Here is a 21613-nt window from a genome sequence, read left to right as displayed (position 1 = left end):
CTGCCTGTCGGTCGTGGGTTAGTGCGTTTGATTCCCGCCGGGGTCGCCACACTAAACTGTATGCATGGACTACCGTATGTCACGTTGGATCAAAGCGTTACGGTGAGACTCTTTGGGTTAAAGCGTCTGCTAAATAGCACCATTCTTACTTTACTATAGTGACTCATTTGATTACAACTAACCTGCTTGATTTGTTTTACTGAATAGTTACCATTTGCCATCGTTGAGGTATTATTTTGGCCCTCTTGTCTCAATGAATTGTCTGTAGCAGCACCAGTCAGAACATGATTCCTGGCTGCTACCACATGAATGGAAGAAAGCTAGACAAACACTGTGTGGACGGATTACGTGCTAATCTGAAAAGAATAATCTAAATATCAGCAGGCTAAATACTCTCACTAGCTAATCCTCTCATGTGTGTGTGTGTGTGTGTGTGTGTGTGTGTGTGTGTGTGTGTGTTTAGGGCAGGGTGTCAAACTTTACTCCTGAAGAAAGGTTGCAAACCAGCTGACTTTCATCCTTCCATCTGATGCTTCTGTCAGAGTCGGTGGATGGTGTGGACAGAACTGGTAGGGTTTGGGTAGGTGGTCCAGAGGGATTGGGTATTTAAAATAATAAATATAAAATAAACTGCCTGAGTTTAAAGTCCAAGTCTGAGGCACAGAGGTGAGAAGGCCTACACGAAGTCACAGAGGTGAGAAGGCCTACACGAGGCACAGAGGCGAGAAAGCCTACAGGCGAGAAGGCCTACACGAAGGCACAGAGGCGAGAAGGCCTACAGGCGAGAAGGCCTACACGAAGGCACAGAGGCGAGAAGGCCTACAGGCGAGAAGGCCTACACGAAGGCACAGAGGCGAGAAGGCCTACAGGCGAGAAGGCCTACACGAAGGCACAGAGGCGAGAAAGCCTACAGGCGAGAAGGCCTACACGAAGGCACAGAGGTGAGAAGGCCTACACGAAGGCACAGAGGCGAGAAGGCCTACAGGCGAGAAGGCCTACACGAAGGCACAGAGGCGAGAAAGCCTACAGGCGAGAAGGCCTACACGAAGTCACAGAGGTGAGAAGGCCTACACGAAGGCACAGAGGCGAGAAGGCCTACACGAAGGCACAGAGGCGAGAAGGCCTACACGAAGGCACAGAGGTGAGAAGGCCTACACGAAGGCACAGAGGTGAGAAGGCCTACACGAAGGCACAGAGGTGAGAAGGCCTACACGAAGTCACAGAGGTGAGAAGGCCTACACGAAGTCACAGAGGCGAGAAGGCCTACACGAAGTCACAGAGGCGAGAAGGCCTACACGAAGTCACAGAGGCGAGAAGGCCTACACGAAGGCACAGAGGCGAGAAGGCCTACACGAAGGCACAGAGGTGAGAAGGCCTACACGAAGGCACAGAGGCGAGAAGGCCTACACGAAGTCACAGAGGCGAGAAGGCCTACACGAAGTCACAGAGGCGAGAAGGCCTACACGAAGTCACAGAGGCGAGAAGGCCTACGCGAAGTCACAGAGGCGAGAAGGCCTACGCGAAGTCACAGAGGCGAGAAGGCCTACGCGAAGGCACAGAGGTGAGAAGGCCTACGCGAAGGCACAGAGGCGAGAAGGCCTACACGAAGGCACAGAGGCGAGAAGGCCTACACGAAGGCACAGAGGCGAGAAGGCCTACACGAAGGCACAGAGGCGAGAAGGCCTACACGAAGGCACAGAGGCGAGAAGGCCTACACGAAGGCACAGAGGTGAGAAGGCCTACACGAAGGCACAGAGGTGAGAAGGCCTACACGAAGGCACAGAGGTGAGAAGGCCTACACGAAGGCACAGAGGCGAGAAGGCCTACACGAAGGCACAGAGGCGAGAAGGCCTACACGAAGGCACAGAGGCGAGAAGGCCTACACGAAGGCACAGAGGCGAGAAAGCCTACAGGCGAGAAGGCCTACACGAAGGCACAGAGGCGAGAAAGCCTACAGGCGAGAAGGCCTACACGAAGGCACAGAGGCGAGAAGGCCTACAGGCGAGAAGGCCTACACGAAGCCACAGAGGTGAGAAGGCCTACACGAAGGCACAGAGGCGAGAAAGCCTACAGGCGAGAAGGCCTACACGAAGGCACAGAGGCGAGAAGGCCTACACGAAGTCACAGAGGCGAGAAGGCCTACACGAAGTCACAGAGGCGAGAAGGCCTACACGAAGGCACAGAGGCGAGAAGGCCTACACGAAGGCACAGAGGTGAGAAGGCCTACACGAAGGCACAGAGGTGAGAAGGCCTACACGAAGGCACAGAGGCGAGAAGGCCTACACGAAGTCACAGAGGCGAGAAGGCCTACACGAAGTCACAGAGGCGAGAAGGCCTACACGAAGTCACAGAGGCGAGAAGGCCTACACGAAGTCACAGAGGTGAGAAGGCCTACGCGAAGGCACAGAGGTGAGAAGGCCTACACGAAGGCACAGAGGCGAGAAGGCCTACACGAAGGCACAGAGGCGAGAAGGCCTACACGAAGGCACAGAGGCGAGAAAGCCTACACGAAGGCACAGAGGCGAGAAGGCCTACACGAAGGCACAGAGGCGAGAAGGCCTACAGGCGAGAAGGCCTACACGAAGGCACAGAGGTGAGAAGGCCTACACGAAGGCACAGAGGCGAGAAGGCCTACACGAAGGAACAGAGGCGAGAAGGCCTACACGAAGGCACAGAGGCGAGAAGGCCTACACGAAGGCACAGAGGCGAGAAGGCCTACACGAAGGCACAGAGGCGAGAAAGCCTACAGGCGAGAAGGCCTACACGAAGGCACAGAGGCGAGAAGGCCTACAGGCGAGAAGGCCTACACGAAGGCACAGAGGTGAGAAGGCCTACACGAAGGCACAGAGGCGAGAAAGCCTACAGGCGAGAAGGCCTACACGAAGGCACAGAGGCGAGAAGGCCTACAGGCGAGAAGGCCTACACGAAGGCACAGAGGCGAGAAAGCCTACAGGCGAGAAGGCCTACACGAAGGCACAGAGGCGAGAAGGCCTACAGGCGAGAAGGCCTACACGAAGGCACAGAGGCGAGAAGGCCTACAGGCGAGAAGGCCTACACGAAGGCACAGAGGCGAGAAGGCCTACAGGCGAGAAGGCCTACACGAAGGCACAGAGGTGAGAAGGCCTACAGGCGAGAAGGCCTACACGAAGACACAGAGGCGAGAAGGCCTACACGAAGGCACAGAGGTGAGAAGGTCTACACGAAGTCACAGAGGCGAGAAGGCCTACACGAAGTCACAGAGGCGAGAAAGCCTACACGAAGGCACAGAGGTGAGAAGGTCTACACGAAGTCACAGAGGCGAGAAAGCCTACACGAAGGCACAGAGGCGAGAAGGCCTACACGAAGGCACAGAGGCGAGAAGGCCTACAGGCGAGAAGGCCTACACGAAGGCACAGAGGCGAGAAGGCCTACACGAAGCCACAGAGGTGAGAAGGCCTACACGAAGGCACAGAGGTGAGAAGGCCTACACGAAGGCACAGAGGTGAGAAGGCCTACACGAAGGCACAGAGGCGAGAAGGCCTACACGAAGGCACAGAGGCGAGAAGGCCTACACGAAGTCACAGAGGCGAGAAGGCCTACACGAAGTCACAGAGGCGAGAAGGCCTACACGAAGTCACAGAGGCGAGAAAGCCTACACGAAGGCACAGAGGCGAGAAGGCCTACACGAAGGCACAGAGGCGAGAAGGCCTACACGAAGGCACAGAGGCGAGAAGGCCTACACGAAGGCACAGAGGCGAGAAGGCCTACACGAAGGCACAGAGGCGAGAAGGCCTACACGAAGGCACAGAGGTGAGAAGGCCTACACGAAGGCACAGAGGTGAGAAGGCCTACACGAAGCCACAGAGGTGAGAAGGCCTACACGAAGGCACAGAGGCGAGAAAGCCTACACGAAGTCACAGAGGCGAGAAGGCCTACACGAAGTCACAGAGGCGAGAAGGCCTACACGAAGTCACAGAGGCGAGAAGGTCTACACGAAGTCACAGAGGCGAGAAAGCCTACACGAAGGCACAGAGGTGAGAAGGCCTACACGAAGGCACAGAGGTGAGAAGGCCTACACGAAGGCACAGAAGTGAGAAGGCCTACACGAAGGCACAGAGGTGAGAAGGCCTACACGAAGGCACAGAGGTGAGAAGGCCTACACGAAGGCACAGAGGTGAGAAGGCCTACACGAAGGCACAGAGGTGAGAAGGTCTACACGAAGTCACAGAGGTGAGAAGGTCTACACGAAGTCACAGAGGCGAGAAAGCCTACACGAAGGCACAGAGGTGAGAAGGCCTACACGAAGGCACAGAGGCGAGAAGGCCCACACGAAGGCACAGAGGCGAGAAGGCCTACAGGCGAGAAGGCCTACACGAAGGCACAGAGGCGAGAAGGCCTACACGAAGCCACAGAGGTGAGAAGGCCTACACGAAGGCACAGAGGCGAGAAGGCCTACACGAAGCCACAGAGGCGAGAAGGCCTACACGAAGCCACAGAGGTGAGAAGGCCTACACGAAGGCACAGAGGTGAGAAGGCCTACACGAAGGCACAGAGGCGAGAAGGCCTACACGAAGGCACAGAGGCGAGAAGGCCTACACGAAGGCACAGAGGCGAGAAGGCCTACACGAAGGCACAGAGGCGAGAAGGCCTACAGGCGAGAAGGCCTACACGAAGGCACAGAGGCGAGAAGGCCTACACGAAGGCACAGAGGTGAGAAGGCCTACACGAAGGCACAGAGGTGAGAAGGCCTACACGAAGGCACAGAGGTGAGAAGGCCTACACGAAGGCACAGAGGTGAGAAGGCCTACACGAAGGCACAGAGGTGAGAAGGCCTACACGAAGGCACAGAGGCGAGAAGGCCTACACGAAGGCACAGAGGCGAGAAGGCCTACACGAAGTCACAGAGGCGAGAAGGCCTACACGAAGTCACAGAGGCGAGAAGGCCTACACGAAGTCACAGAGGTGAGAAGGCCTACACGAAGTCACAGAGGTGAGAAGGCCTACACGAAGTCACAGAGGTGAGAAGGCCTACACAAAGTCACAGAGGTGAGAAGGCCTACACGAAGTCACAGAGGTGAGAAGGCCTACACGAAGGCACAGAGGTGAGAAGGCCTACACGAGGCACCGTGACTGTAAAAGCTAGCTCTGGATGGTATATACTGGCTTATGTTTGGCCCGACTGTGAAAATGCTGAGATGCAGGATTGATCAATTGATTTCCAGTTGGACTGTTTGATACCTTTTAGGCAGAAGGTCTTCAAAGCTCATTGGGAGAGAAAAAAAAATCGCATTTCCAAGAACGGATGGCGTATACACCTTTCATTGGGCTACCTGGACACAAGAGATCTGCGTTTACACCCGGAAGCCCAATTCTGATCTTTTGCTCAATTAGTGGCTTAAGATCTGATCTGATTGGTCAAAATATCAATTAAGTGACTGAAGATCTGATGGACCAATTAAGTGGCAAAATATCAGAATTAGGCTGCCTGTGTAAATGCAACCGTAGCTCCTTGTTGTAGAACCCATTCAATGCACAGTTATCCTACTATAGCCAAGATTTGTCCAGAGGTGCATGTTTCATTAGTTGACCTGGTTTCATGAGATCATATAGGCCTGTTCACAATTGTATTAGCTCCTTGCGCTAGAAGGAATGCAACAGTTATGCTAATAAATCCTGTGTGAGTGGGCAGACATGCACTGACAGGCACCACACAGGGAGCGTCTCCAGGCAGCCAGGCAGGATGAATCATGACTTGTGCTGGTGATTAGCCACGTCTTTTATCTCTTGGTTTAGTGCTACCCGGCTAGCGCTCAGTCGATATGTATGTATGTGGGTGGTGCTCGATTGCTAGGCAGCATACGGTCCCTATATCAGGTCATTCATGCTTAAGCAAGTGCCGCCGTCCTCCTTGCACCCCACCTCTGTCACTCACAACCCAGAGTAGCCTAGCCGTGTAGCCTCCATCGATGGGGTAGCCTGTTGGCTGGCCTACACTGCTACCAGTACAAACACTGAATAGGCCTTATTCCATAACATTTTTACAAGCATAAAATGATCTACACTATATATACATACAAAAGTATGTGGACACCCTTTCAAATTAGTGGATTCGGCTATTTCAGCCACACCCGTTGCTGACAGGTGTATAAAATCGAGCGCACCGCCATGCAATCTCCATAGACAAACATTGGCCACAGAATGGGCTTACTGAAGAGCTCAGTGACTTTCAATGTGGCAACAAGTCAGTTCATCAAATGTCTGCCCTACTAGAGCTTCCCCGGGCAACTGTACGTGCTGTTATTGTGACGTGGAAACGTCTAGAAGCAACAACGGCTCAGTCGAAATGGTAGGCCACACAAGCTCACAGAACGGGACCGCCGAGTGCTGAAGCGCGTAGCACATAAAAACAGTCTGTCATCGGTTGCAACACTCACTACCGAGTTCCAAACTCCCCCTGGAAGCAACGTCAGCACAAGAACTGTTCGTCTGGAGCATCCTGAGATGAGTTTCCATGCCCGAGCGGCCGCAAACAAGCCTAAGATCACCCTGCGCGATGCCAAGCGTCGGCTGGAGTGGTGTAAAGCTCGCCGCCATTGGACTCTGGAGCAGTGGAAACGTGTTCTCTGGAGTAATGAATCACACTTCACCATCTGGAAGTCTGACGAACAAATCTGGGTTTGACGGATGCCAGGAGAACGCAACCTGCTCCAATGCCTAGTGCCAACTAAAGTTTTATGGAGGAGGAATAATGGTCTGGGGCTGTTTTTCATGGTTTGGGCTAGACCCCTTAATTCCAGTTAAGGGAAATCTTAACGCTACAGCATACAATGACATTCTAGATGATTCTTTGCTTCCAACTCTGTGGCAACAGTTTGAGGAAGGCCCTTTCCTGTTTCACCATGACAATGTCACCGTGCACAAAGAGGTCCATACATAAATGGTTTGTCGAGATCTGTGTGGAAGAACTTGACTGGCCTGCACAGTCAACCCCATCAAACACCTTTGGGATGAATTGGAACACAGACTGTGAGCCAGGCCTAATCGCCCAACATCAGTGCCCGGCCTCACTAATGCTCAAGGCTGAATGGAAGCAAGTCCCTGCAGCAATGTAGTAGAAAGCCTTCCCAGAAGAGTGGAGGCTGTTATAGCAGCAAAGGGGGGGACCAACTCCACATTAATGCCCATGGTTTTGGAATGAGATGTTGGACGAGCAGGTGTCCATGTTGTGCTGCTGCCATGTTGTTGTCATGTTGTGTTGCTACCATGCTGTGTTGTCATGTGTTACTGCCATGCTATGCTGTTGTCTTAGGTCTCTCCTTTTGTAATGTTGTGTTGTCTCTCTGGTCATGATTTGTGTTTTGTCCTATATTTTCATTGAATCCTTTTTCTTTTTCATCCCAGCCCCCGTCCCCATAGGAGGCCTTTTACCTTTTGGTAGGCCGTCATTGTAAATAAGAATGTGTTCTTAACTGACTTGCCTAGTTAAATAAAGGTTAACTAATGATGCTAGAGCTCGAACACGCGACAGTAACTCAGTCACACTGTAGCAAGACGAAATTAAAGGGGGTTATAGAATGTTGCAACACCAAGGCTACAAGCTTCGGTCTCCCCCCCCCCCTCCTTGATTTGTTCATGTCTAGACCTGCCTGCTAAATGCAACGTATACACCACGTAGTCTTATTTATAAAGCAGATTACAGGAAATTAGGGTAGGCTACAGATCGGTCAAGATAGCCACTCACTCACGGTCAGGGGAAACAACATGAAAGCAGAACATGTAAATCTCCTAGTGTCGCACAATATGTTTTTTTCCAACATGTTATGATAGAGAGTGTTGACTTGTATCTACTTTACGACGACAACATAACGCTGGATATACAGCGTAGACAGGGTTACGACTGGGAAGGGCATATCTCGGCCATAGCACTGACCAATAAACAGAGGCAAAATTGGCACGGAAAGCGTTTCCTCTTCCCTTGCGAGGGAGGACGGTACTGTTTCGTCTCACTCTGCGACACATATAACACCGTAATAACACAACAAACTGTCAAAAAACCGTAGGCTAAAGTCCCTCTACCTGCAGATATTTGACTATATTTACTGTGGCGTTTCTCTGTCGTTTGGTGGGTAACAATAAGAGTCGCGACCGTTTGCTTACCATTTTGCCGGTTGGATGACGAAATGGGTTGACCCGGAGATGTGAACGGAATGGGGGAAAAAACTATATAAAAAGGGGGTTTCGCTATTACAAAACACGGCGCTCGTGATATTCAGGTTCTTGTTTACTTTTTTAACTGATCCTCTCTCTCTTTTACCGTCGGTTTCACTGCAGTGGCACAGGGAAACCCGCAGGGCGGGTCAGTAACGAGGAGGAGGGACAAGGTAGGTGTGGAGGGGGATGAGAGGAGCCAGCAAGCAGCCCACATTTCTAAATAAAAGTCCATATGTTTTAAAGGGAAAGTTCAACATTACTTATTTGTTTCCTTACTTTAGAGCAGTATATGGACAAGGAAAGACTGCAATTCATGCTTTGGGTCTAGCCACTGCCAATCTTCCAATGTAGCCTACCCCAAATAAAAAAATAGATTGGGTTCTGCCAATGTTCAAGGGCACAATGGAAGGACAGCTCACATGCACACTCCTCTCCCTTCACTGCTATGTGAAACAGATCACTTTTATTTTGAAGATCTCAGCACATCCTCAACGCCATGTTGTGGATTAATGTTGCGTTCATAACAAGTGGGAAACTCGTAAACTCGTAAAATACTAGCATTTACAGTCCATCCGGGGAACTCAGCTCTATTTTTTTCTCCTCCAATGTCTGTTTGCACAAGTGCACCACTCAGTGGTGGAAACTGTGCAGTGCATTCAAGAATATCCCCATTGTCCAGACCTACTGTTGGGCTACCGCTATTCTTTGACAGGAGCCATAAGGGCCCTGTGGATGTCGTGTCCAGTCCCCCCATGGCTTTCGTTTGGGACAGGGGGTCCTATGGGCTTTATCATCCAGCATTGACCCCTAAACTTCTCACATATCCTCTCGAGTGGCACAGCCATCTAAGGCACTGCATCTCAGTGCAAAATGTGTCACTACAGTCCCTGGTTCGAATCCAGGCTGTATCACATCCGGCCGTGATTTGGAGTCCCATAGGGCGGCCACACAATTGGCCCAGCGTCGTCCGGGTTTAGCCGCGGTAGGCCATCATTGTAAATATTAATTTATTCTTAACTGACTTGCCTAGTTAAATAGATGCTAAAAATACAAATTCTGTCTAATCTCACATAGCCAACAGCAGAGCTGATGTAAAGTGTCTAATATAACACACTGTGTATATATAATATCAGCCATTTAGCAGAGCCTTTTAAACCCCAAAAACGTACAGTCACGCATTTTTTTAAATGTATTTAACCAGGCAAGTCAGTTAAGAACAAATTCTTATTTACAATGACAGCCTACCGGGGAACAGTGGGTTAACTGCCTTGTTCAGGGGCAGAATGACAGATTTTTTACCTTGTCAGCTCGGGTATTTGATCTAACAACTTTTCGGTTACTGGCGCAACGCTCTAACCACTAAGCTACCTGCCTGCCGCATGTATTCTTTTTATGGGTGGTCCCAGCGGGAATCAAACACACAATCCTGGTGTCGCAAGCGCCGGTCTCTACCAACTGAGCCACAGAGGATCAGAACATTATTACGCATCCTATTTGAAGAGTTCATGATTCATGACAGCAGAATGTTTTCATGCTTCATTTCCAAGGCAAGTCCCCAACCTCATACTAGAAGCTATGGATGGATACATAGCATGCTCCTTTCATGTTTTCTTAGACTGTAAACCTAAGAAGATTTTTTATTTATGTTTTAAATAAAAAAAATAAGAAGCAACTGACCCAAAACCACAATTAACTGGGTTGAACTTTACTATATTATAGGGTATAGAAATGTCCAGGTATTAAGAAAATAACAACCTAAGATTTACTTGTTTCCTAGCATTCAAATGACAAACAAAAAACACACAAATGTCTTCCCAAATATATTTACTAATCAAATACCTCCACAAAATGTTACAGCTACTATGATTTAGATTAAAAACATATCCACAATATATTAAAGATGTTGTAACATTGCACGGTGCTCTGATAATTAAACAACATTTTGTTGCATTTTCACTACATATCTCATAGTAAGTTATATTGTTTAAAAATATATATATACTGAACAACAAAATAAATTCAACATGCAACAATTTCAAAGATTTTACTGAGTTGCAGTTTGGCCCTAATCTGGCCCTAATCTGGCCCTAATCTGGCCCTAATCTGGCCCTAATCTGGCCCTAATCTGGCCCTAATCTGGCCCTAATCTGGCCCTAATCTGGCCCTAATCTATGGATCTCACACTTTACATGTTGCGTTTATATTGGTTTTCAGTATTGATAGTGTTTTCCCAACTAATATAATAACACTTTTAATTTGACAAAAATAAAAGAGAGAAATAAGATAAGTGCTGGCTAACAGCTTGTTACAGATATATGATATTCTGAGGATCGATTTTTGATTAGTCAAAATCAGCCCAATTCAAAAATAAGATAATTTCATGAATTAGTCAAAATATTTTGTCAAATCTAATAAATGTAAACACTCACTTCTACAGATGTCCTATGCTACTTGTACTCTGTCGACACATGGGAAAACGACAAATGGGACAACATTTTAATTGAACAAAAAAAGCTACAACTATTTTTTTTTAAATTAAAACCACTGACTGTTCATTACAGTACTTTAACACACGCAACATCTGCACATACAGTGTACATATTAACATACTGCCTTCATGGATACGCATAAATAACACACACACACACACCACATCTACACACCCATATTAACACACTGCCTTCATAGATATAAATAGATAACACACACACACACAAGCACTCCATGGAACAGAATAGACCTGAGGGTAAACATTATGCCACAACAGACTGAGGAAAATATGTTTGGGTTAACCGTTTCACTAGTAGTCAGCAAATGATCCACTTTGAGGGGTTGCACGCTGGCTACAGCTGAAACACACAGCAGCGGATTGTCATCCATCTCTCATTTCAGTGACATCAGGGTCGTGTTCATTAGGGCACACCGTAGCAAAACATTTTTGCAACGGAAAACTAAAACAGGCATTTTTATTGGCTAATTTCAGGTGAGGCGTTTTTCTTTCTGTTTTCCTTGAGTTTGCCTACAACTCCAGCACCTGCGGAAAGCACCTGGAAGTGCGTATGTTCTTCAGCTTTTGTAATTTCAGGTAGTACCGCCCAGTTTCACTACGTTAACTTCCGTTTGGTGCCCTAATGAACACAACCCTGATGCTGTCTGTGTTGGTTGGTCCATCAGACGAACAGCTCCTTGTTGACCCACATAAGGCTGCGTGTCTCGTTGGGCTTGCACTCGTACTCGATGCTGTTGAAACTGTTGCCCCCCTGGCAGTGGTCCCTCTTGTTGTAGTTGTAGTACTTCACCTGCCACACCACTTCAAAAGAGCCCACCTCTGGGAACTGGGAGGGGGAAAATATTTAGGTCTGTCAGAGTTAATCAGTTAACTCAAGTTAACGTTTTGTCATTTTAGTGCACACATTTTTTTTCTTCGCGATTGTCTGAAAGAGTTCAAAATACACTGAAAACATCCCAAAATACATAATCTATACAGCTAAAAAAAAAAAATGCGATGTCAAAACAAGTTGACATTGAGATTAAAGAAGGTGTGACAGCCCTAAAAATAATACATTTACATGTTAACATTTTTACTCAATAAAGTTGCTAGCTATAAGCAAAGTCATGTCTAGTAAGAAAAGACAAATAATAATAATAAACATAAACAGACGCACTGTTTCAGAGCTTTCCTCATGATTTGCATCATGAACAGTTGACGCCTGGTAATGAATATCCTGCATGTGTAATTGGCTATAGGGATTGTTGTGAATGTGTTCATATGGATCATGCATAGCCTGGTTTCCAGATCTGTTTGTGCTGTCTTGTCCCAACACCTATAGTCATGGCATGACAACGCACATAGGAGTTGGCTATACCACACAAACAGATCTGGGACCAGGCTAGATGATGCAGATATCAAACAGATCTGGGACCAGGCTAGATGATGCAGATATCAAACAGATCTGGGACCAGGCTAGATGATGCAGATATCCAACAGATCTGGGAGCAGGCTCTATGATACAGATATTAAACAGATCTGAGACCAGGCTATATGATACAGATATTAAACAGATCTGAGACCAGGCTATATGATACAGATATCAAACAGATCTGGGACCAGGCTATATGATACAGATATCAAACAGATCTGGGACCAGGCTAGATGATGCAGATATCAAACAGATCTGGGACCAGGCTAGATGATACAGATATTAAACAGATCTGAGACCAGGCTATATGATACAGATATTAAACAGATCTGAGACCAGGCTATATGATACAGATATCAAACAGATCTGAGACCAGGCTATATGATACAGATATCCAACAGATCTGAGTCCAGGCTAGATGATGTAGATATACAGAAATAAAGTCTCAAATAGCCACCTGCCCCTTCTAATAGCCGGGCAACGGCCCACATTTCAGCAAATCAACGCCCGTTTCAAATTAACGCAGGGTCTAAAGGAATTGTTTACGAGGTCAGCATTAATTATCCTGAATTGTTTGCAAGGTTTAATTTGTTACGTTAAATCATACAGTAATGACTCTAAAAAATGATGTTACTCATCTGTTTTTATCACCAGGAAGAAACTGCTAGCCCATTGGCTGCTAAGAGTGCTGGCAAGCAAAAAACAGTCAACAACTTCGGGAGTACAGACCCAACAAATCGTCCGATCGCCCTCTAGTGACAAATGTAAAAACTACCGAAAATGCACAGTCAAAGAGGATTATTATTTTTTTTTTTTCTTACTGGTAATTTTTTGTAATGTTTTATGTTGCTAGTTTTCTTTTTACAATAAACAAAAACATACATAGACATAAACAATAGACAACTTGTCATGTAAATAATTACATTTCCTATTACCACGTCAATTACGGTTTCTATGCATTTCGTTTTCCATGTGGGCCAATTTATCGGTGGATTCTGAAAAGCTATCCAAGGATTAATCCATAGGGATGTGTTTTTAGTGAGTGATACTGGTTCTTGTAGAATCAGTTTGACTTTTTTTCCATATTTTTATAGTGTTCTTAACTATGAAGTTGTTCAGACACGTGAAAATATATTCTCGGAGCAGCAAGTGGCATCTTCAATAATAACCCATTGTCCCTCTCTAGTGCATTTAACAATATATCGCAAGTAAAAGCCTTGGGTGGCAAGTTGATACAATTCCAAATCTGGAAGGTTAAAACCACCCTCAGATTTAGGGACATATTTCCAATTTATTCTATGAATTTTATTGCCCATATGAAGTCTGTTATGGCCGAATATACTTTTTTAAAGAATGTCTTTGGTGAGGTAATTGGCATTACCGAAAATAAATGGGAGCCATGCCATTCTAAAGAGGTTAATTCTACCTGTAAGATGTATGGGGAGATTGTTCCATTTAATTAGATCTGCTTTCATATTGTTGAGTAATGGGATAAAGTTATCTTTATATATTTGTTTGTTGTCACTTATTAAGCATCCTAAGTATTTAATATTTTTTGTGGTCCACTTAAAGAATTGCTGTGGATCATGAGTTATTCTTTTTCCCATTGCCATTTTTTCTGTTTTTTCCCACGTTCATTTTATATCCTGAGATTTTAGAGTATTCCGAAAATATTTTTAATAAGGGGGACATTGAGTTTTCAATATTAGTCAATTATATCAGGATATTGTCTGCAAATAAGTTTATTTTATATTCATGTTTACCAATAATGATACGTTTGGGTCCTGTATATTTCTTTCTGCTCGTGGTTCAATTGCCAATGCAAACAGGAGTGGGGAGAGATGACATCCTTGTCTCGTGCCCTTTTCTAAAGCTATTTCACCAGATAGTGTATTGTTTGTGTATATTTTTGCTTTAGGATATATTATTTTATGAAGTGTTTTATTTCAGCTGGAAAGTTAAATGCTTCCAAAGTTAAATAAAAAAAGGCCACTCAAGCCGGTCGATAGCCTTTTCAGCATCAGCAGCCATTATTGATAAATCTACATCTTGTACTCTAGCGTATTGTATTATACTGAAAAATGTTTTTGTATTTGTTTGTAAGTGTCTATTTTTAATAAACCTTGCTTGATTATTATGTATCAAGACATTCTGTTGCTTATGGGTTTTGTTATTATTTTATTGTCGCAATTTATTAAACGTATGGGTCTGTAATCTGCAGAAACTCTGCATATTTTCCTGGTTTTAATATAACTGAAATAACTGTTTGATGCGTGGAACTCGGAAGCACTGAATTGATTGACGTGTGTTGTCATTTGATTAAATAGGGGCGCTACTTTGTCCCAGAATATCATATAAAATGCAATGGGTTAAGCCGTCCATTCCTGGTGCTTTGTTGTAACAGTTGGTAATATTTCATTTTGGACGATTTCCATTTTTTTATTTTTTTTACGGGAACCTAGCTGATAGTTGCTACAGGGTTATTGATTCTAGGAAGACTACAGGATCATTCCAATTGTTATTTAACTCTGATTCATATAGATTTCATAGAAGCTTTTAAAATTGTTATTAATAGCATTGTTGCTCCTAATTAAAGCACTTGTATCCTTATCTTGTAAATTATAACTGCTTTGGCATGTATTTGTGTTGTGAGGGCTATTTTTTGCCATTAAATAGTATGCTATATTTGAGTTTAACCTGTAGTTGTTGGCTCAGATTTAACTTTTGCCAAGTATGAGCTTATCATACCCCTAATGTATGCCTTAAAAGCATCCTAAATGATGTCGGAGGTTGGCTTTTCCCTCTGTCTAAATTTGTAATGATAAAGGTGTTTATTTTTTTATTCACGTATTTAATAGATTTTGGGTCTTGAAGATGCGCTCCATATTCTGTCACTAAGTGTATTTTCTGATGGTGTAAATAAGCATGATACAGGAGAATGATCCGATATCACTATATCATGGATTTTAGAACCCAGTAAATTGTTGAGTGCATTTTTAAAAATAAAAATGTAGTAAATTCCTGATAACTTTTTCTTACTTTGAGAAAAAAGAGGTAGTCTTTTGTCGTTGGGAATAATAATCTCCAGTTGTCCTGTAAAATATTTGTATAGATTACATTTATCAGTGTCTTTGGAGGCTCCTTGAATTTCCCTTTTTTATTGCTATGTCTGACTAACTTGCTAAATGCTTGATTTAGGTCACCAGCTAAAATAATTGTTACTGTCTTGGTTTGATCTAATATAGCTTGAATTCTAGCAACAACAAAAAACACCAGTTTTACCCCTGCGGGGGATATACAATGAAATCAATGCGTATTTATCCCCATTTAAGGTACAATCAAAAATTTGAACATGTCCTTCTTTGTCCGTGTGCTGGGATATAAGGGAAAAGGGTGTGTTCTTATTTATCAGGATGCCTACACCTCTGCTGTTACTACAGTAGGTGGCAGTATAGGCCTCTCCAACCCAGCTCCTCTTTAAATATTCAATGTCTCCTTTTTTGAGGTGTAGCTCTTGCAGGAAAACCACATCTGCTGACAATCTAATTAAATGTTCAAAAACCTTATGCTTTTTTTTTGCCATCATGAAGCCCGTACACATTCCATGTAATCAGTTGGATTTTGTTGGCCTTTATTTGTAAAGAATCAAAGTTAACTTTGTCTGTTCCAACTGTCATTGAAGAACCAGATAAAACATTTTAGCAGATGTATGTCTTATGAGGGCGGTGGACATCCCATGGATATGGAAGAGTCATAGTATAAATACAAAGTTATTGTATACATTATACATATAAAATATGTGAACATGTAGGCTGAGCAAACGTTTAACAGAGAACACACAAAAAACATAAAGTGAATACTTCTTTGTACTTTGAGGCGCTCTGCCTTAATAGGGATTGAAGCTCCTACTCCCTTTTTTCTCAGACACATTTACACCCAATTCATACATCGACTTACTCGTCTATTCTTCTTCATTCACATGCAGTACAACATATACCCTATGCATCCACACATCCATTCTCTCCCGACCTCCTCATACTTACCCTCCCGCACACTCCCATTCATATGAACAGATACACTTACACCCACACCCACCCATAGAACAGATATTGACATACAGTATCGGTATGTGCATGAGCCTCCCAGTATAGAGGCATACTAAGACAAATGAAATGTGACACCGTGAGTAAATGATAAAAGATTATTGCAGGAAACAAAAAATATGTATTTTCAAATGCCAGAACTGAATGCTGAAATTAAACAATTAACTATGCAAATGAGCAAAAGCTGGCTTAGCTCTAATAAACGTCTTTTGTGTTCAGTGATTTAGGCAAATAAATGCCCAAGCTATTCATTTAAGTTTTAAGGTATTTGTAATGGGACTGGTGAACTGCTCTGAATGAACTTATCTACTTGTTATGTCTACTAGTTATTTGTTTTGTTTACAAGTTAATTGTTTTGTAGACTAGTTAATTGTTTTGTTTACTAGTTAATAGTTTTGTTTACTAGTTATGTCTGTTTGTTAATTGTTTTGTCTACTTGTTAATTGACCCTTCGCTAAGCCCCGCCCCAGAATTTGGGGCAACCAATCACAGCGCTCTAATGGATAACAAACTCACAATTAAATCGCATGAAAGCCAGTGAGGGCTAAAGCAAAAACAGAGTTTTCTTCAAAAAGTATATGTTTAAATGGCTAAATAATTGAACAGTTTGTTCAATTATTTTCTACTGTACTTGCTAACAGGAGTAACGTTACTTGCTACTGTGATTCCTGAGCCTGTTAAGAGTATTTGTCTAATCCCAAATTATACTTGTGTTACATTGTTTGCAAGATAAACTGGTTAGCTCTCAGTCTCATTGACCATCAAACGTTGCTAACGCTAGCTAGCCACTTAATATAACTTGTTTTCTCAAAATGTATTTTAGCTAGCTAAGTTAACATGTTATGAATACAACTCCCATCTGCTGTTGACGTCAGGATACGATTTGAGAGCACTAATTAGCTCCAAAGTGGTTAATAGCTTTAACAACATGCAGACATGGTGAATTGAGAGCCATTCAGTGGCTAGCTACACTATAAACGTATTTTTACTAGGTTCCCGTGAAGTAATTGTAATGACAGTCCACCACAACACACCCAAGAGTTTCCTTATTAGCAAGGGGTAGTCTGTGTTTCATTTCATTGTGTATTAGAAACACAATCCCCTCACAAAGATCTAAAATTTCGCCAGTAGCTGAATGAGGAATTGGGCTTTCTGGGAAAATGTTGTTTGAGGTTGCAACAGTAACCAAGGTGGGCGGGGCTTAGCGAAAGGTCAATTGTTTTGTCTACTTGTTCATAATTTTTTTTTAATGTAAAAGTACTTTATGTCTTTAATCCCAGGAAGACTATACCTGTCGTCATGTCATATTTTGCCTTTATTACCTGCAAACTGATCTGTACAGCTTGTCTGTCTCCACTCTTGGTGTGAGTCATGCCCTCTGTGTTGTAGACGCCAGTGTAGACTACAGACTGGGGGTCTCTAGACTTCTGCTCCAAGGGGAAGATGACTCCGCCTACACTCATAGTGCTGAGGACAGGACAGGACCATAACAGTTACATCACAGACAATACTTTTGTGACCGCTTGACTGGGGCAGAAGTTGGGGGGGGGGGGGGGGGGGGGGGGGTCACTGGGGTTGTTTGACATTGTATCCGACAGTGCAGGAGACTGCCGAATGACTGCCCTACAAATCACATTGCATCATAAGTAACTGCTCATTATTATTTGTAGATGAATCAGACAAAGGAATGGGTGGATGAAGGGGTGTGGATAGAGAGGTGAAAGACAGATCAATGTAATTTATCAGTCCATAATAAATGAAATGATAAATTACAAAGACAGGAATGAATAACCAAATACAGAAACACATTTGAGTGCATGTTTAGCCTACTACTGTAGAAACTGCTCAAAAAAACTAGGTAGCCTTCAACCATGCTGGTCTCTGTCACACAGGCTGGAAGCCTAATGTCACACATGCTGGAAGCCAGGACAACAACCTCTTCCCTCAACGTCAGCAAGATATAGGAGCTGATCGGGGACTACCGGAAACGGATGGCCAAGCACGCCCCCATTCACATCGACGGGGCTGTAGTGGAGCGGGTCGAGAGCTTCAAGTTCCTAGGTGTCCACATCACTAAGGATCTACTGTATCATGGTCCACTCCAAACACACCAACACAGTTGTGTAGAGGGGCAGGAGAACACCTATTCCCCCTCAAGAGGCTGCAAAGATATGGCATGGGCCCTCAGATCCTCAAAAACTACAGCTGAACCTCTTGACTGGCCGCATCACCGCTTGGTATGGCAACTGCTTGGCATCTGACCGTAAGGCGCTAAAGAGGGTAGCAAGGAACGCCCTGAAAATTGTCAGACTCAAGCCACCCAAATCATGGACTTGTTCTCTCTGCTACCGCATGGCATGTACTTGACCAAACGGCTCCTAAACAGCTTCTACCTCCAAGCCATAAGACTGCTGAACAGTTAATCAAATGGCCACCTGGACTATTTGCGTATAACCCACTTTTTGTTGTTGCACTGACTGTCTTGCATTGGCTCAATACCCACGCACTCAAACATACTACACGGACACTACAACACGCACTCACACATACTACACGGACACTACAACACACACACACACACTGCTGCTAATCTGTTTATTATCTATCTTGATTGCCTAGTCACTTTCACTCCTACATACATGTACATATTACTTAAATTAACTAAATTACTTCGTACCCCTGCACATTGACTCGGTACTGGTACTCATTGTATATCGCCTTGTTATTGTTATGTTATTGCGTTACTATTACATAAAATTAGTTTTGCCAATTTTTCTTACTTTAACTCTGCATTGTTTGGAAATGGCTCGTAAGTAAGCATTTCTTGGTAAAGTCTTAACGTTACGTATTCGGCATGTGACAAATAAAATTTGAATTGAATCGGTAGTGGATTTGACACAATCTGGCAGCGACTTCTGTCTCCCTGCACCTACCGGACATAAACCCTAACCTTAACCAAACAGCTTAACCTTATGCATAACCCTTACCTTAAATTAATTCCAAAAAACGTATTCTTGTTTTTATACATTTGTAGGCAACGATATAGGCCTTGCCATTTTAGACTGCAGTTTGACCATCTAACGTTAGTGGGAACTCTAACCGCGCACCCTCTCACATAACTCCAACATCGAATCACAACCTCCCATGGCTTGTGTCTTGTCAATGTTCTCAATAACCAATTTAATTAACCTATAAATTAGGTTAAAGCAGCGACATAATATCCACGGGTTGTGATCTTTGCCAAGAGAATGTGCCGAATTATATTCTTCACACTATGAAACACTGAGTTAATATAATAAAACAGAGCAAAAACATAAACAGGTAGTGATGGACACTGACAGAATATTGTTTTCCTCAACAGAGAAATTGTCACAATTTAACCTATTGAAGTGGATAGACATTATATGGCCTGATGCGCGAGCGCCTGTAAACATTTCCCCCCAACCATACTTACGTTGCCTCTGCAGCCCCAGGTTTGACAACCACTTCAATCTTGTACTTTGACCCCGTTAGCAATTTAATCGTCCTGGTTTGGCCAAATCTCCCACCGTCCGATTTGAAAAACACGGCACTGTTATTTGGTAGCATTTTCAATGAAATTCCGATCTTGACGATTGCGATAGCCATTCTTGGTGAGGTATGCGTTTGTGTTCAAATCCAATCCTACCTGAGTGAACAGCAGAGATGCGCAGTTGTGAAACCGCGGCCGCACGCTGAATTCCAACAGAACGATTGATGTAGAATATTGTTGTGACGTGAAAGCACGGGTTTACAATGTAAAAACTCACGGCAGAAGGCAGAGCCTAAAGTAATTTTCACTGCCCTAGCGCGTAATCCCATGTACACACACATAATCCTCCTATACATGCAATCTAATGAGACAAAGATAAAATATTCGTTCTAAACAACAACGCCTTGTAGAGAAAAAATAAACCTGCATTTTGTTAGAGTGCACTAGAGGACAGCCAAGCCCTGGGAGACCAGAGTGGACTAGAGGACAGCCAAGCCCTGGGAGACCAGAGTGGACTAGAGGACAGCCAAGCCCTGGGAGACCAGAGTGGACTAGAGGACAGCAGCCATGCCTTGGGAGACCAGAGTGGACTAGAGGACAGCCAAGCCCTGGGAGACCAGAGTGCACTAGAGGACAGCCAAGCCCTGGGAGACCAGAGTGCACTAGAGGACAGCCAAGCCCTGGGAGACCAGAGTGGACTAGAGGACAGCCAAGCCCTGGGAGACCAGAGTGGACTAGAGGACAGCAGCCATGCCTTGGGAGACCAGAGTGGACTAGAGGACAGCCTGGCCCTGGGAGACCAGAGTGGACTAGAGGACAGCCTGGCCCTGGGAGACCAGAGTGGACTAGAGGACAGCAGCCATGCCCTGGGAGACCAGAGTGGACTAGAGGACAGCCAGGCCCTGGGAGACCAGAGTGGACTAGAGGACAGCCAGACCCTGGGAGACCCGAGTGGACTAGAGGACAGCCATGTCCTGAAAGACCAGAGTGGACTAGAGGACAGCCAGACCCTGGGAGACCAGAGTTTAGATCAATATTCTCTTTTCTGCTGAGTTTTCTTGGCCAGCTTATCTATTATGGGTAACGACGCTTCATGGGTGACTGTTGATGTGTGCAGAGGGTCCCTGGTTCGCGCCCGTGTCGGGGCGAGGGGTCGACGTAAAGTTACTACTGTTACACATACATATAGGTGTCCAAGTGATATACAACACCCCCCCCTCCCAAGTCTTCTCCATGCTCTGAGGTACAGTAGGGTTTCGCCATAGATTTAGTTTCTTAATTTGTAGCATACATTTCTTCATTTGTAGCATACGTTTCTTCATTTGTAGCATACGTTTCTTAATTTGTAGCATACATTTGTTAATTTGTAGCATACGTTTCTTCATTTGTAGCATATGTTTCTTAATTTGTAACATACGTTTATAATTTGTAGCATACATTTATCATATGTAGCATACGTTTATCATTTGTAGCATACATTTCTTTATTTGTGGCATATGTTTATCATTTGTAGCATACATTTTTTTGTTTGTGGCATACGTTTCTTTATTTGTTGTTACGTCCGTTGTTGGAAGGAGACCAAGGTGCAGCGTGGTAGGCGTACATTTGACTTTTATTTAAAATTACACCAAAAAACAACAAAATACAAACGAACGTAAAGCTCTGTAACGCTAAACAGCAACTATACAAAGACAAGATCCCACAAACTAGGATGGAAAACAGGCTGCCTAAGTATGATTCCCAATCAGAGACAACGATAGACAGCTGCCTCTGAATGGGAACCACACCCTGACCTAACCAAATAGAGAAATAAAAAGGCTCTCTAAGGTCAGGGCGTGACATTTGTAGCATATGTTTCTTAATTTGTAGCATACATTTCTTCATTTGTG

At 44.6% G+C, this 21613-nt stretch overlaps 2 protein-coding genes across 3 annotated transcripts in view; both read right to left on the bottom strand.

The window, feature by feature from the left end:
* LOC129814797 (calcineurin subunit B type 1-like) overlaps positions 1-8377 on the bottom strand; it is a 40983-nt gene extending 32606 nt beyond the window's left edge. Inside the window, exon 1 of the mRNA XM_055867958.1 lies at positions 8137-8377. Within this exon, the coding sequence (XP_055723933.1) occupies positions 8137-8139 (3 nt within the window). The 5' untranslated portion in view covers positions 8140-8377. The remainder of the gene's footprint in view (positions 1-8136) is intronic.
* A 1622-nt stretch (positions 8378-9999) lies between these two features.
* On the bottom strand, positions 10000-20178 carry cnrip1b (cannabinoid receptor interacting protein 1b). 2 transcript variants are annotated; one of them, XM_055867579.1, is made up of 3 exons: positions 19881-20178; positions 17536-17680; positions 10000-11525 (listed from the first exon to the last, which is right to left on the bottom strand). In XM_055867579.1, the coding sequence occupies exons 1-3, from the start codon at positions 20078-20080 to the stop codon at positions 11361-11363; spliced, it is 510 nt and encodes a 169-aa protein (XP_055723554.1). In that variant the 5' UTR covers positions 20081-20178; the 3' UTR covers positions 10000-11360. The 2 variants fall into 2 exon arrangements, with proteins under 2 accessions (XP_055723554.1, XP_055723632.1); XM_055867657.1 differs by having other exon boundaries at positions 19668-20171.
* Between the last annotated feature and the right edge of the window lie 1435 nt (positions 20179-21613).

The sequence above is a fragment of the Salvelinus fontinalis genome, chromosome 1 (genome assembly GCF_029448725.1).
Source record: "Salvelinus fontinalis isolate EN_2023a chromosome 1, ASM2944872v1, whole genome shotgun sequence".
In the NCBI taxonomy this organism is placed as follows: Eukaryota; Metazoa; Chordata; class Actinopteri; order Salmoniformes; family Salmonidae; genus Salvelinus; species Salvelinus fontinalis.
This window is presented reverse-complemented; position numbering and strand designations above follow the sequence as displayed.

What these genes read in the sequence shown, in the direction of transcription:
- cnrip1b (XM_055867579.1), bottom strand. Translation starts at nt 20,080, where the DNA reads ATGTATAGGAGGATTATGTGTGTGTACATGGGATTACGCGCTAGGGCA. An exon ending in CATCTCTGCTGTTCACTCAG is followed by an intron (nt 17,681 to 19,880) that starts GTAGGATTGGAT and finishes TCCTGTCCTCAG; the next exon opens with CACTATGAGTGTAGGCGGAG. An exon ending in CTGTACAGATCAGTTTGCAG is followed by an intron (nt 11,526 to 17,535) that starts GTAATAAAGGCA and finishes TCCCCCTCCCAG; the next exon opens with TTCCCAGAGGTGGGCTCTTT.